Genomic DNA, 14958 nt, shown 5'->3' with positions numbered 1-14958 from the left:
ATATGCAAATAGCTAACATAGATGAAGTTCTACCGTTCTGACAGGACATTAATAGCTGAAGCCCAAGGCTGACATTGTTCGATGAAATGTACCTGGTTCGACTTCTATTTCTCTAGCGACAGATTTGCTGAGGTTTGAGTACTGGAAGCGAATGAAAATAGCACCTTGTTTAGCCGACATGTTGGGAACGGTAAAGAAAAGAATAGTACAAGATGGTAAGTGATACGTTCAGAGTTGGTTAATCCCCACCACTCATACATTCACCAGTAACTTCAATAAGATTTTTATATGTTAATGAGTCTTCCTCCCAGTGATGTGCAGTGACGCGGCTGACGCCGGGAGCACCGCACCACAACATGACAGTGCCCATCCTACTTTGTTGCCCATACTTCTTTACATCTTTAATGCCGACGATGATTGTTCCTCAAAACCAAACACCACGGCAAGGTATTCGAACCATGTACAGATTCAAGCAATGGAACGGAACTGGCAAGGACATCGGGCCGGGATCGCATGGCATTCAGGGCGGACGTCAGGCTTGGCATAGATTCCCTGTTTGGACCAGTACAACCTTACCCATGAACGCTGTAGCGCTGTTCCCTCTCCTCTGGACCGTGCGAGGTGGTCCCGACAGCTCAATTATTTTCACTTTCTTTCTCTAGCTCTTCCCTTGCGTTTGTCGTTGACGACCAGAGACATGCTTCCTCTCGTAATAAGTAGTTGATGCCGTATTGATTATCCGCTGCAAGCGCAACTACAAGAACTTATGATACGAAGACAGCTATTCTCATGGCACTTGATCGGTATCTTAAAACCCATGACAGTATCAGTGTTCCTGGAATGGGGGAAATAGTATACCTTGGTCTGCCTGCTTTTCTTTGTCTTGCTTTCGCCACGTATCAGCCATTTGCCTGGATTCTGGAATTCTCTATTTCTGTCACTTCAGGAATGTGTGCATATGGTGACTCGAACTTCGATGGACTCGCGATTTCATCACTTGCGGAACCAAATATCTCTACACTGTCATGGCTAGCCTTCGTAGAAAATGGTCGCTAGTATATAACCTGTCTTGACAGCTTGAGTTAGCTTCACAGGATATTTCCTCGTCTTTCTATCATCCACTCAAGCGGAACAGAATATGCGCACTTTCGCTACCAACTTTTTCTCTACCGTATTCCTTGCTGTACTCCTTGTCAAGGCTGCGCCCAGCCCAGCCTATTCAAAGGGCTCTACTCACCAAGTCAAGACCATCGGTCGCGACTTGAAGGTCGAGAGCTACCATCCGACGGCGTCATATAAGGTAACTTATCTGCGTTCATCGATCAATTTTTGCAAGTCTGATAGTGTCTTGTAGACTTATGGAGAAGGGAAGGAGGTCGCCTCGTTCGTTAACGGTGACCTACAGACATCTACCATTTCCTTTGTCGCCTCAGAGCTCGGCATTGATTCTTCCGCCATTGCCTATAGCTCTGGCCACACTGCAGAGAACGGAATGAGCTACGCGTATGCGAAGCAGTATCATGTACGGCATCCTCTCTCCTCTTACGAGGTCACTTGTTAATCTTTTGCAGGACGGGGTTCCTCTGGCGAACGCCGTTGCGAATGTGGCTTTCAAGAATGGCAAAGCAGTTGTCTTTGGGTCATCATTCGTGGATACTTGTAAGTTAACTGGACTTTTGTCTTCCTTTCTACCATTGACGCCGTACATAGCAAACATAGCATCATCCGAGCCATCCATCGCTATCGATTCAATTATTAGTAAGGTTGAGGACGTGCTTTCTGCCACCTACAGTGGGGTGAACTCGCTCGAATATCTCGTCCAGTCGGATGGGTCTATTGCACTCACTCATGTAGTTCAAGTCCGAAACGTCACCACCAATGCAGGCTACGAAGCATTTGTTGATGCGCATTCAGGAGATATCCTTGCCCTCACTGATTTCCTCGCTGAAGCTACGGTAAATCTTCCGCCATCTCTTGCTTTCAGAAGTCTGTCTTATGCATCTACAGTACACGGTGTTACCTATAACTAAACAGAACGTGTTGGAGGGCGAAGAAACTCTGGTCGATCCCGAAGACCTTGATTCTTCTCCCATAGGATGGGTACAGAACGCTGAGACCGCGTTAGTCTTTCATTTCAACACTTCAGAGTAAATTCACTTACTGTTCGATAGCGGAAACAATGTCGTGGCCTATAAGGGAACTCCGACGAATACGACTGTTGAATCATCCACCGACATGTTTGATTACCCATATGATGTCGACTTCGACCCAACGGAGGGAGGTAACATTGACGCAGCCCGTACCAACGCCTTCTATATCATTAATAAAGTCCACGACTTCACGTACAAGTATGGCTGGACTGAGTCGGCGTATAATTTCCAATTGGACAATTTCGGGAAGGGAGGAGCTGAAGGAGATCGTGTGCAGATGTCCGTACAGGATCCTTCAGGATTCAATAACGCTAATTTTCTGACTCTTCCCGAGTAAGTTTGCCTTTGAATCCTTTGAGAAACGTGCTCATTTTGTGTCAGCGGTCAGAACGGTACTTGCCGCATGTACATTTTTACTTTGACTACCCCCCGTCGTGATGGAGACTTTCAGAATGATATCATCGTTCATGAGTTTACGCATGGTCTCACTAATCGTATGACTGGCGGCGGAACAGCTCGGTGCTTGCAGATCACTGAATCTCGGGGTTTGGGTGAAGGTGCAGTATCTTAGTATCTAGAAAGCTCCTTTTTTGACTTTCATTACTCTCAGGATGGTCTGATGCGATGGCAGAGTACGTCGATCGAATTCCCTCTCCTTTTGATCATGAAACTTATGCTAAACTTTTAGGTGGACGGAACAAAAGAGCGGGAACATCACCGACTTTGTAACAGGAACCTGGGTCTTGAACAATACTGCCGGTGTACGCCACTTCCCATACTCCACAGATCCTGCTGTCAACCCCCTCCGTTACTCGTCACTTGCTTCACTCTCCGAAGTTCATGGTTCGTCCTCTCTGTAAAAATTAAACTGCGTGCTAACGGAGTCATGCCCAGATATCGGGGAAGTATGGGCTAACATGCTGCACAACGTATATGCGGTGCTTGTTGAAGCGCACGGATGGTCGGCGACTGCTATGGACGATGCGTCTGGGTCAGAAGGAAATGTCGTTTACCTCCATCTTTCATCGATGCACTTGCCCTGCAGCCTTGCAATCCTACCTGTAAGTGCTCACCCACGTTTCTTCAAATTGAGTTTGATTCATTGAATTTGAATTGTAGTCGTGAACGCGCGCGACGCCTGGATCCAAGCTGACGTGAACGGCTACAATGGGGCCAATTCTTGCATCCTCTGGAACGCGTTTGCGAGCCGTGGTTTGGGAATGAACGCTGCGAACTACGTCGATGATGAGACTGTTCCTGACGGTTGTTAAGCACGGAGGTCAAGAACGATTAACATTGTCGGCATATGAGTGGTCGAACGATTAATTACAATTGAATAACGTCTTGAAGTTCTTTGTATGCGCATTCTTTAATGTTTCATGTTGTTTGTTCCAATCCGGTTCCTGGGATACTACAGTCATCTTCGTTGAGCGCTTTGATTGATGCCTTTCTTGCGTTGCCGAACCGTTCTTTGTTCCTTTCCGAGTTGTCTATATCGGTCCTCATCAAGGTTGTAGATGGCAATTTATTGCTACAGTTGCTACCCCTGCATTCAAGACATTCTCTGCGGTTCGTGGGGTAGGTATCAAAATCAGACGCGTTCCCATGAAAGATGTAAGGGACCTATGGGTGGAGTCACATGAAGCAAATGAATAGCACACGTCGGCTCAACATCAGCGAAGGCATTCGTCTTTGAGGTAACAATGCGACTAGCAAGGTCTCATATCATTCGGATACAGTACGGAAATAAATAGGACGCACCTAGTATCTCTAACTTCGAGCTCTGGAGCCAGATCCCAAATACTGCGTTGATTAGGTAATAGGACACTTTCTTTTGTCGCATTCCTTGTGTGCAGAAGTTTGGTAAGAACTGCAGGGGACAAGTGAATGGAGCAAACGACATGAAGTGAAAATGACACACTTCCATGCGTTTTTGACCGGCTACTACTCGAGATTCGATGGATTGAAACTTGGAGGCTCGTCAATATGAATGGGATCACAGAATACACGATTGGTACCAAAATAGTCCTGCAAAGCCCTGTCGGTCTTTTAGGCTTGGCGTATCGCGTGTTGGATCCGTTCGTACAACTCTGCACGAAACAGTTTATTGCATCCTCTTTCCGGGACGACGACGATTCGTCGGAATGGCAAGGCTTCCTGTTTGGCTTGCAGAATTATGTTCCAGTCTTGGACCATCTTTGAGATCAGAATCGAAGCCGAACAGTTTCACACCTTTGGCCGAGTCGAGGCCATTTTCTTATCGGGTAACTGGGTATTCGTTTCTAAGGGTATGAGTGAAGGAGGCGAACAACATGCAGAGAAATTAGGCACCTCCTGTGAGTTTTCCGACTGGTTGTGGCTCAAGATTTGATAGCTCGAAGCTTGGAAACGCGTAAATTTAAATTGGCATAGCAGAACATATGACGCTTCGTACCCAGATAGTTCTCCGAAGAACTGACGGTCCTCCAGGCTTGGGTCATTGTATCCTTTTACTGGGACGATGACGATCTGTCGAAATGGTGAGGCTTCTTATCTGGATTGAGGAAATATAGGCAGTCTTGTATCGTCTCTAATCCCAGAATCGAAATATTGGAGTTTAACGTCATCTTCCAGACATAAGCCATTATCTGAAACTTCCCAGAATGACTCGGAAGAAATGCCCATCATCTATTCATTTTGACATATCGCTCGGAACAGTCCGGATATTTCTGATTCCCGCATTACTCGTGTTCCTTCCTCACCCACCATTCTTAACCACATTCTCCTTTCAGTCGTCCATACCCTTTACGACTCTCACGGAATCGAACGTGATATCCTCTCCCTAAGCTATCCACACTGCAGTGGTGACTTCGATCCTGTAAACGAAGAGACGCAGGAGGGAAGGCTTTTAATCTTACCAAGGATGTCTTGCAAGAACCATCTTCGCCGGCCATCATCGCGAAGGGGGTATAATCCTACTAACAAGTTCGAATCTCCTGATTGGCAGGTAATACTTCATGCATGGCATGTTCATTTTTGTTGACCGACAGAAATGGGAAGTCAGATCTACCGTAATATTCCATTTTTCACGTAGAAAGTCAGAGTAAGAATAAAACCACGATGCCACACTCAAGCATGATTCAAAGACCACCTCCTAGGAAAGAACTGTAGCAATGGAACCACGAGAGTCGTCTTGCGTTGGAATACCACTGTCAACCACCGGTTAGTGGTAACGTGTCCCCAAATGGGATGATTCGAATCCCTCCATCGGCAATTAATATTCTCCTAGGAAAGCAAACTTTATTTTCTCCCCACGAGTTTCGTGCACTCCTCGCTTCTAATGAGATCTTCCTACCAGTACCTTTCGTACTCGTTTGCGAATGGGTGACTTCTTCTATATTGACTTTGCGGTATTAGCTAGTTGATTTCCTGCCTGGAAGTAGAACGACCAAAGTTGGATGTTCGGTGCCTTGAAAATGTCGCGCTTGATAAAGTGATCATCATTCATTAAATTGAGATTGAGGTCTTGGACGAGTGGTTCAAATCCGAGGAAGTATACTAGGCGGTTCGAATCTGTCTTCTGACAAAGCCTGAAAACCAAACCAACAATCCCTTTTTGAGGGTCTGTGGATGCTGTTATGGTATTCTGGTAATATCTCAGGTATCCCTCTCGTCTTCCTTCCCATATCATTACCTATCAAAGACAATATTCCATTTGACCCATATGCGCTATATTTACCTCTTTAGTTTACTGCGCTGCAGCGACGCTACTCATACTGAGTCGCATAGTACCTCCTGGAAGATAGAAGAAGGTTCTAACATTACAGGTATATATACGCTCAGCAGCTCATGTATTAACCACCTTACAATTTACTTTGCAGTCTACGTATTACCATTGAGTCACGAGTGATCTTGAGTGCTTGCTGAACATTCGCAGTTAATCCGCTTATCAAATACTTAAACTTTCCCTTCCGAGGTAAAGTTGAACCCATTTTCATTACGACTACCTACGTGTTATACAAGTATCCTTCTCACGATAATTCCTGACCCGCAGATTAGTCTCAACTACAACAGATGCCGCATGTGTATAAGGAGTCAGGGACTTTTGTTCGTTTGACTAAACTGTCAGTGCGCAAAGTCCGGCTCATATAAAAGAGCAAGCGAAAACCATCTGACAGATTCTAGATCCAAGTCCACGTCGGGTGATCTACCATTGACCAACCAGAGCCTCTGTTCAAGTTTCGTTGTGAGTGCAGTATTATTTAGGGCCGGAGTGAAAGCGTTGACTGCCGACGTCGGGAATTTCAATTTCGGGCTTCCTTTCTCTTACTTACTCAACCTTAACGCGCCCAGCTCTATGCGCTACAGTCGAGTCCGCACCGACGAATATCATCGACCCCAGCCCCTCTATACTGTGATGCGAAGCATGAAGAGACCAGAACAGTCGTCTTGAATGTGTATCCACAACCGTTGTTCATCTGGGTGTCATGATAGTGGGTGGGATCTTATTTATCTGTGGATTTTACTGGTTGCTGACCCAATTATGAAGCAACATCAGTGACAAACATCGATGAATCTCTTGCCTCATTGCCCCTCCGGCACAGGCTCCTAATTAGCATCTTCCTTCCATGTCGGGCCCTGGAAGGCATTTAACCTTTGTATGGACGCCGCGGACACGTAGCTGAGGAGCGTGGTCTATTTTATATCCAAACGGTTCAGAGGACAAAGAGTGTCATTGTAATTTGTGGGATAAAGATCCATTCATGCTAGTGAGTCATTGCCTATGTGGCTAAGCTCATTTCCGATTCTAAAGCACTTCCTGTCATCCCCCCATTTCAGGTAGGTTAGTCGGCGTCTCTTCATTTTACTCTCCTTCCTCGGTAACAGTGAGACTAGTAGGGTAGCTTTCATTTAGATACAGCACAGACACAAATAGAACGCACCTAGTGTCTCTAACTTCGAACTCTGGAGCCAGATTCCAACCACCAAGTAAATCAGGTAACTGGATTTTCGTTTTTGTCCAGTTTACGCTGGGCACAGAATTATGTTGAAAGCTGCAGGGGTATGATTGAACGAGGCGGACAAAATATTGCGAGATGACGCACCTCCGTGAGTTTTCGATGGCTCGAAGCTTGGAAAGGCGTCAATTTAGGTGGGATGGCAGAGCATACAACGTTTCGTACCCAGATAGTTCTCCGACGAACTGACCGACTTGTTGACTTGAGTCATCAAGTATCGTATCCTTTTATTGGTATGACGACAATCCGTCGAAATGGTGAGGCTTCCTATCCGGCTTGAAGAAATGAACCAATCTTGTACCACCTCTGAGCCCAGAATCGAAACCTTGGAGTTTAACGTCTTCTTCCAGACATAAACCATCGTCTGAACATTCCAAGAACGACTCGGAGGGAATGTTCGTCACGATGACTGTCTTTGGAAACATAACAGAGCGTCTCTTTCAATTCTTTTCTCTAATCCGCTCGCTGACGGAAAATAACACGAACAGTATGTCCGCGTCATTCGTTTTCTTCGCTATTCGAACATCGTCTCTTACCGCTGCGACGGTGGAGACTGTGCTCGGCGTCATCACCTTCGCCTGCTCGTCACGTCTCTCATCTTCCTCCAGCATAAAAGGCAGGGGAATACTTACAATAGAGGCTGTCAGGAATATGTCCTCTGCACTACGCCCAGCTAGGATTTCCTGTGACAAAGTCAGGACTAGCCGGGAGTGCATCGCGATAGAGGAAGAGAACTTGAGTCAAGAATGTTCCGTAGTGACAGTCGATGATAGTATCAAAAATGCATCACCATCTTCCGCATGGTTACGCATCAGCAAGCCCAAGGGTTGAAAGGGTTGGCAACAGTACCAGCGAGATTATGATTCTAGAGACGGTCTCCACTGATTGGCGGTAACAGAACCATATTGTTCGGTAGCACCCTTTCCAGTATGGCCTTGAACGATCATATTTTTCGATATAATGCGTTGTACGGGACGAAATTATTATGATTTTGAGGGTTATTCCAGCCCACACTAGGCGGTTTGAGTGCAAATGAATGCTGTAGTACCCGAGCAAACATCTGTATACAAGGAAGTTAGATTGACAGCTAGGAACAACATGATTAGAACGACGACATACCCTGCAGAATACAGAAAACCAGTTTAACTCAGAAAAGAAATCACCAACGTTGCCGCTTCTTGCATAACGCAAAGCCTTAATACAAAGTCCACAGTGAAAATAAATTCAATCGAAAAAATGCGCTACATCGGTGCTCGATGAATATTTTGAGGTGATACATATAAAATAACACATAGTCCATGGCCCACCGCGATAACCGCTACTGTTTCTTCTTCTTTAGTGCGCTCGCCTTCCCACCACTACTCGGTGGTACCTTTCTCTTACCGGAGTCACCATCGGCCTTCAGCCGCAGCCCGACGGGTGCACTGATACATTGGGGGCAGAACCATTCACCCTCCGGCACGGTCGTCAGAGGAGGGGTGAGGCACGATAGATGTTACTGGTTGTCACACTAAATTACTTCTATCAGTACTGGAGGAAAGAGAAACTAAAACCTCCTCGACATGCCTTATCACACTCTGGCGCCTCCTCTTCGTCTTCCTTCCGGCATATGACGCAGGCATCGCTCACTTCGACCTAGACAGGATGTCGTGGTAGCTCGCCTCATCTTGTCGGACGGCCGAACGAGGAACAGAGTCATACTCTGTCCCGGCGTGACAGACAACATATCGAGGCCAACCAGTAACTGGTGCTTGATGGGTTTTGTAGCCGATTTCGGCTCAGACGGTCCTAAACCGAGTTCACCTATCCAGACATCAGTATCAAAGTTTAGTAGGGAAGGAAAGGAAAGCCTTCACCATTCGCAGCATTCTTCCCCCCATGAAATAGTCGTCACACCCTCGCCCTCGTCATCTGGAGTCAACACCCAATGCGTCACGCCTCCTGACGTGGCAGAGGTAATTTTTCAACCTGTTATGTCGGGCATGCACCGGAAGCTGCTATACGGCGAGCCTGACTACTCGTATCCGAAGTTGTTCCACTGGCCAATCGTCAGTACCACGGTATGAGGTTAACAAAAACTGTGCGCACCTGGCCCGTCATCCAGTACATTCCACCCTTATCGGCAATGACCAGCACGCCTGCATTGTCTCCAGTAAAATGCGGCGTCTTCTTGGGTCGGAGCGCATCGACCTGATTGCCCTGACCAAGACGACAGCAGCCGTTGTAGCCCCAAACGTGAACGGTACTGTAAAGAGCAGTCAGCGAGGGAGAAAGACCGCGGAAGGTCTCGAAAGAGACGAATAAGGACGAGCTCTAAACGGAGGCGAAGATACGTGAAGAGGGCATAGGCGACACAGTGAAGAAGGGAAGGGTTCCAAGGCAAGAACGACATGAATCACGTACCCCTTCTCGTTCGGCGCAATCGAACGCTGCTGACCTGACGACAGCTGCATAATCTTCTCAGGCCCAAAATTCTTCACAACACAGGTTCGTAAACAATGTCGAACATCGTCTTTTTCCCGTCTTGATACGCTCGCCAGCCGTTCCGTTGCAGGACTGGCCTTTCTCGTCGGAACCAAAGGCATAGACTACAGAACACGACGTTAGCGTCAGAGAGAGGGAGATAAGAACAATGGAGACGTACCCTTTCCACCCTCAGTCAGAACGCAAGAGAACGTCACTCCCGCTGACGCCTTGACAGCTTGTTCTTGACCTTCCTCAGTACCAAAGAATGGTATGCGCTTGAAGGAAGGTATCTCTGGACTCGGCGAGTGTTCAAAGCCGCCTTTTAACTCAAGGATATCAACGTACAGTCAGGTACAGAAAGCCCAGCTATCACTGTCAGCAATAAATGAGTTCTGTGTTGTACAGTATGCATGTTGCATCCCAGAACGGTATGTGAATCGCAGGACATAGAAGGAGAACCTCTATGAAATAAGTGTGGCTGCCCGCCGAGCTCACCTATGCCAATGTCAAATGCTTGCTACGCAGATTCTGAGTCTATTTTGACTGGGAACCACCCTTTCAGCGATGAGGGACACATGTACGTTCCATATATCTACGCGAAGATTCAGTGAATGAATCTACGTAAAAAAGAAGGGTGCGCACTCACGAGTTTCGATATGACCCCCTACTACCAATTGGAATAATGTAATGCGGACCTTCGTTATTTTCTGGCTTAACCACGTAGAGGATGTTGGTAGTCCTTCAATCGACGCTAACTGTAACCTTCACAGCGGTCTGCACGGCCGGGCCAATGTTGGAGGAATAGGCTGTTATGAGGGAGTGCGTCGTGTGAGTCTTCTGGAGCATATAAGTATCCTTCCTCGGCTTCATCGAATCGGAACATTGACCCTTCTCCAGCGTCAGAACGCTACAATGAAGGATGAAAGTGACGTACCACCCTCAAAACTTCCTGCTTCTCCGTCCCTGACACAAAATGCGAGTTCGATCGTACAGATCACCAAAAAATGACACTGGGGCTTTGATGACGCGAAATGGGCCAGTGAAGTTGGGACAGCTATATCTCCCGATAGTTTGTTGGCCGATGTCGGGACAAGGCCTCGTGTCAGGTTCATGGTGTAACGTGTAACTTCGATTGAAGAAATTACGGGATGAAGTGGGACAGAACGGTGAAGTGGGAGCGCGATAAGGGTTACGAGAAAACCCTTGATCGAAGCCGTTGAAGGTACCCCGGACACCAAATGCGCACGGGCCTGCTACGCGATTGTTTGGCACCCTAGAGAGACAAACAAAGCGCGCTTCTTTCCTTTTCGCCTCCATGCTACTCACTTCTGCTCTCTCTTGAAGACTGCCGACCAGTTTACGAAGTGGATCAACAATGGTAATCAATTTTTGCGGACTTGGAACAGTGAGGCTAATTTGCCGTAATTAGGTTCCTGCGCTCCACCTGCTGACTGCCTTCCCTTGAACAGGAATATGCAGACCTCGATCTCACTATGAGCTGTCTGGGAGTCGAATTCCTTGCCAGGATGATGTGTTGCTTTCCGGTCAGCACGGGCCACGCAAGGTGGATTACGAGCAGCGCAAGCACACCAGCGAGAGCAGAAGCGCATTCTTTTCCTGCGCCTGACTAGACGAGGATCCCCATATCACACGCAAGATCCAAAGGGTTTCGTGTTCTGGTCCTCATTGCTGCTTCCTACGCACTCTCCCCACTCCCACCCGTCTGAGCGCTTTGCTGAATGTAGAGTGGCCATTTGTGTTCCGACGTGACATGTCTTGACTCGCCCCGATCGTGCTCAAGGGATTGACGCAGTGGCGAGATCAACACGAGGAACGAGGAACAGGAGTGCATGGGTATTCGAGGTGTTCTCGATGAACCGTTGAACGAGAGGTTAAGCCTAAGGGTGAAAAGGTACGTTTTCATTTGTCGAATCGTTGGTTTTAAGGCTCATACAGTGGTTCTATTATTGCAGGTTGAATGAGAAGCGTCCCTGCCGAGCAGTGAGACCGGTAGAATTCAATCTGGTGTCTCTCCAAGTGATTTTTATTCTTATGATACATTTTCATCACTTTGACAACGACTAGGGAGGCACCTACCAGAAACCCTTGTTCACCCCCGTTTATCGTCCATTCGACTCTCCTATTGAAAACATTGTACACTATAAGATTCATGATTTTTTCTGTCACTCGTTCGCTCATGCATTCATATATATTGATCACTGCCAAGCGCTAGGAACGCGCGCTATTGTCCTTGTTCAAAGATTACTTGTCGCCCATTGTCAATCATATCCGTAAGAAGCTAGCTAGATCGCTTCAAGGTACATGATGCCTTCTACGCCCCTGAATCCGATATAGCCTTCCTGTTCACGTATTAACTCCCCCGGCTCCTTCGACAAAATCACAACGGCAGACATATCTGCGGCATCGGGAGCGTCATCCGTCACCTCAAATCAGAAATCGCCTACCTACACACAAATCGATGCTTCCAGTCACATTCGAACAAGTGTGAACGCCCATCCGCCGTCTCCCACGAAAACTGCTTCTGTCAACGTTCCGTCAATTGGAACACGGTCCCAGGTCCGAGTTGTTCAAAGATCAGAAACCGCCCGTTCTCTGGTGGTGTGCTTGTCATGGCGCGACGCTGGGGTCTGCAATGCGCTCTGACTGTTTGTACGTTGTGCTTGCATCGGAGTGTGCCCAGGACGTCTCACACACGTCATCGTCACCGGCTCTACCATCCCAGCAGTCGAAGACCGATTCAAACAAACCTTGTGCTTGAGAAGTTCGATTTACGGCTGTTCTTAACTCTGCTAGCGTCTCTACAGGCGCCCCGCCTACATACCCTCAGCATTAGCCGACTCTACAACACGCCTTTTTGCGTGTTCCCCCCATTCTGCCATAATCATACCATACTACGAGGTCAAGCTCCTCGAAGATACCAATTATGAGCTCCCTTTTTCCAGTCGACCCTCAGGGCTTTGTGCATAGGATCCCACCCAGTTTAGACATATCGAGTAATCTTTTCAAACGCATTATCCTTACCAATGGCGTGCATATCCTTCCTGTGCTTCATGGCCCTCACTCTGCCTCACCCGTAATCATCCCAGTTACAGATGTTACGTTAATATCCTGGACAACCATCACTGTCCGTTGTGGCGGGTGCTCATCTTCAGCGACTACATCACTATTCACTTTCTCCTATTGACGGCTTGGATCCCGTCGTCAGAAGGGGACACGCATACATTCGCTCAATTTAACAGATTCACCTGGTCGTAAGCAATGAGGGCATGTACGCTACTCTCGATTCCGACCTTCTTTCATCATCTCGAGGACTTGAGGATCATGTGCAAGATCGAGAGGATGCTAGGGATGGTCAAGACGAGGAAAGGCTCGAGGAGCTTGGATGTCAGGAGGTGGTAGGGCAGTTTCGGAAGGAGCGTTTGCATGGGTACGCATTTCTCTACCTCCGCGGTCTCATCGTTTCACCGAATGTAGAGTGATCGTTCTTGTTTTGAGATGAGGCTCATGTTGTGCTGTGGGGATGGACGTGTTGGTGGTATATAGCAGGTAAACGATGGATGGGAGGGAAGAGGTACGTGCTCGTTTGTCGAGTCGTTGATTTTACCCCGCTGACACTACTCTTGCAGGATATCGAGCGTTCGTGACAAGTTGGAATTTGATCAGGCATCTTTCCAGGTACATTTTTCTCCTACAATGCATCTCCATCGCTTTGACGACTACGTGTAGTCATTACATTCGTAGTCAAGGCACGAACAAAGACAACAACCAGGGAGTGAACCAACGGATGTGTTCACCCCCGTATATCAGACGTTCGCCTCTCCCATGCACACCGTAAGATTGCTGATTCTTTCTGCCATTCAATCATTGATGCATTCATAGACCACCGACAAGTCCTATGAACGTGCTCTTCTGACCTTATTCAAAGATTTAGTTGTCTCCGGTTGTCAATTGTACGTACGTCGCCAGGATTCCATGAGACGCTAGCTAAATCGTTCTCGGCTCGATTCAGAAGTGTCCTGCCTTCGCACAGAAGTTGACAATTCCAGTCACACTCCAACGAGATCACACTTTGTGCCCGCGTATCTACTGCCTCTAGTTAGTGTTCCGTCAATTCGATCGCAATCCCATTGTTCTCTGGTAGTGTGTTTGTCATGGCGTGACCTTGTTGGACACATGCCGACAGTGTGGTCTGCAACTCGCACACTCTGGATCTTCCGCCGAAACACTTGAAGATTGTATTCCAACAAACCTTGCGCTTATGTAGGCTCGTAGCCACGGAGCAACACTAGAGAACTCAATCACACGAAGTGCGAGGAACGAGCTCTGTAAGGACGTCGAGATGAGACAGGTGATGGTAAGCTAGAGAGAGAGAATCGTATGCTACTGCCTATCTGAGTATCCCGGAAGTAGCCGGTGAGTAACCGGAGTCCCTGGTTACAGCTTAAGAAGCTTTATTTGCGCTTCTTCTTGAATCTGCTCACCTCTCTCCGCTCTTCGGGTGCCCTCGCCTCCATACCCTTAATATTGGTCGACTCTACAACACACCTTGTAGCGTGTTCCCCTCCCTCCCGACTCTACCCAGCTTATCACCTTCCTCAACGATGGCAGTCAGCTTACCACTTCGAGTCGACTGTCAGGTTTTTGTGCGCAAACGCCTACCCAGTTCAAACATACCAAGGAAACTCTTTCTCCTCACCAAAGTACCCGTACGCTTGCATGCATATCCTCCCCTGTGGTTCACGCCCTCACTCTCGATCTCTCACCCCATCACCACACCAAGGGATGTGAACAACGGTCACTATCCGCGTGTGCGCACGTTTGTCTTCAACGATGCTGTCAGTAGTCGTTCTCTTGCCACTCATCTCGTGCTTCCGCGAACGACTTAGAACTGAGAGCGTGTACGGCGCGCCCTATTCAACACATCACTTGCTTTGCCTGGTTGCAAGTAACGGCGGCATATTGCGCTCGATTCGGACCTTGTTCCCCATCTCGAGAACTTGCGGATCGTGCGCAAGACAGAGGGGACGCTGGGAATGGCCAGGACGGGGAAATTTCTGAGGGATTTGGATGTTAGGGTCGTGGTATGGGGAGACTATAAAACGCAGTTCCGGAAGGAGAGTTTCCGTGGGTTGACGATGAGGTTTCGGGTGACGTAGTGTGGGGACTATTGAGAGGTGTTCAGCCTTCTTTCGCAGTTATTTTGTGGGATTTACGTAGTAGCATTTCCCACTTGGAGAGCGTACTACTCATAAATCAGCATCCTCATTCCCTAGGTCGGATATCAAATACTAGTGGATGTTACCGCTCAGACGTCGCCCTGTAAC

General features: G+C 47.7%; 3 protein-coding genes across 3 annotated transcripts; 2 read left to right on the top strand and 1 right to left on the bottom strand.

Moving 5' to 3' along the window:
- Window positions 1-797: 797 nt before the first annotated feature.
- EV420DRAFT_1588214 (uncharacterized protein) lies at window positions 798-1130 on the top strand. Its single transcript, XM_060474856.1, has one exon. It carries the CDS (start codon window positions 841-843, stop codon window positions 1054-1056), a length of 216 nt encoding a protein of 71 aa, XP_060322593.1. The 5' UTR covers window positions 798-840; the 3' UTR covers window positions 1057-1130.
- An 8-nt stretch (window positions 1131-1138) lies between these two features.
- EV420DRAFT_1770023 (metalloprotease) lies at window positions 1139-3470 on the top strand (the record flags this gene model as incomplete). The annotated part of the gene is made up of 11 exons (XM_060481055.1): window positions 1139-1300; window positions 1355-1522; window positions 1572-1659; window positions 1711-1955; window positions 2008-2120; window positions 2172-2483; window positions 2532-2707; window positions 2761-2782; window positions 2839-2993; window positions 3045-3215; window positions 3270-3470. 11 exons carry the CDS (start codon window positions 1139-1141, stop codon window positions 3419-3421), a joined length of 1764 nt encoding a protein of 587 aa, XP_060322592.1. The 3' UTR covers window positions 3422-3470.
- Window positions 3471-9161: 5691 nt separating this feature from the next.
- On the bottom strand, window positions 9162-9732 carry EV420DRAFT_1652026 (uncharacterized protein; the record flags this gene model as incomplete). The annotated part of the gene is made up of 3 exons (XM_060478605.1): window positions 9162-9185; window positions 9236-9392; window positions 9551-9732. The coding sequence occupies 3 exons, from the start codon at window positions 9730-9732 to the stop codon at window positions 9162-9164; spliced, it is 363 nt and encodes a 120-aa protein (XP_060322591.1).
- Window positions 9733-14958: the final 5226 nt, after the last annotated feature.

Source organism: Desarmillaria tabescens (assembly GCF_030435595.1).
Source record: "Desarmillaria tabescens strain CCBAS 213 chromosome Unknown EV420scaffold_111, whole genome shotgun sequence".
In the NCBI taxonomy this organism is placed as follows: domain Eukaryota; kingdom Fungi; phylum Basidiomycota; class Agaricomycetes; order Agaricales; family Physalacriaceae; genus Desarmillaria; species Desarmillaria tabescens.
The sequence above is the reverse complement of the archived record's forward strand: the minus strand, read 5'-3'. Positions and strand labels throughout refer to the sequence as shown.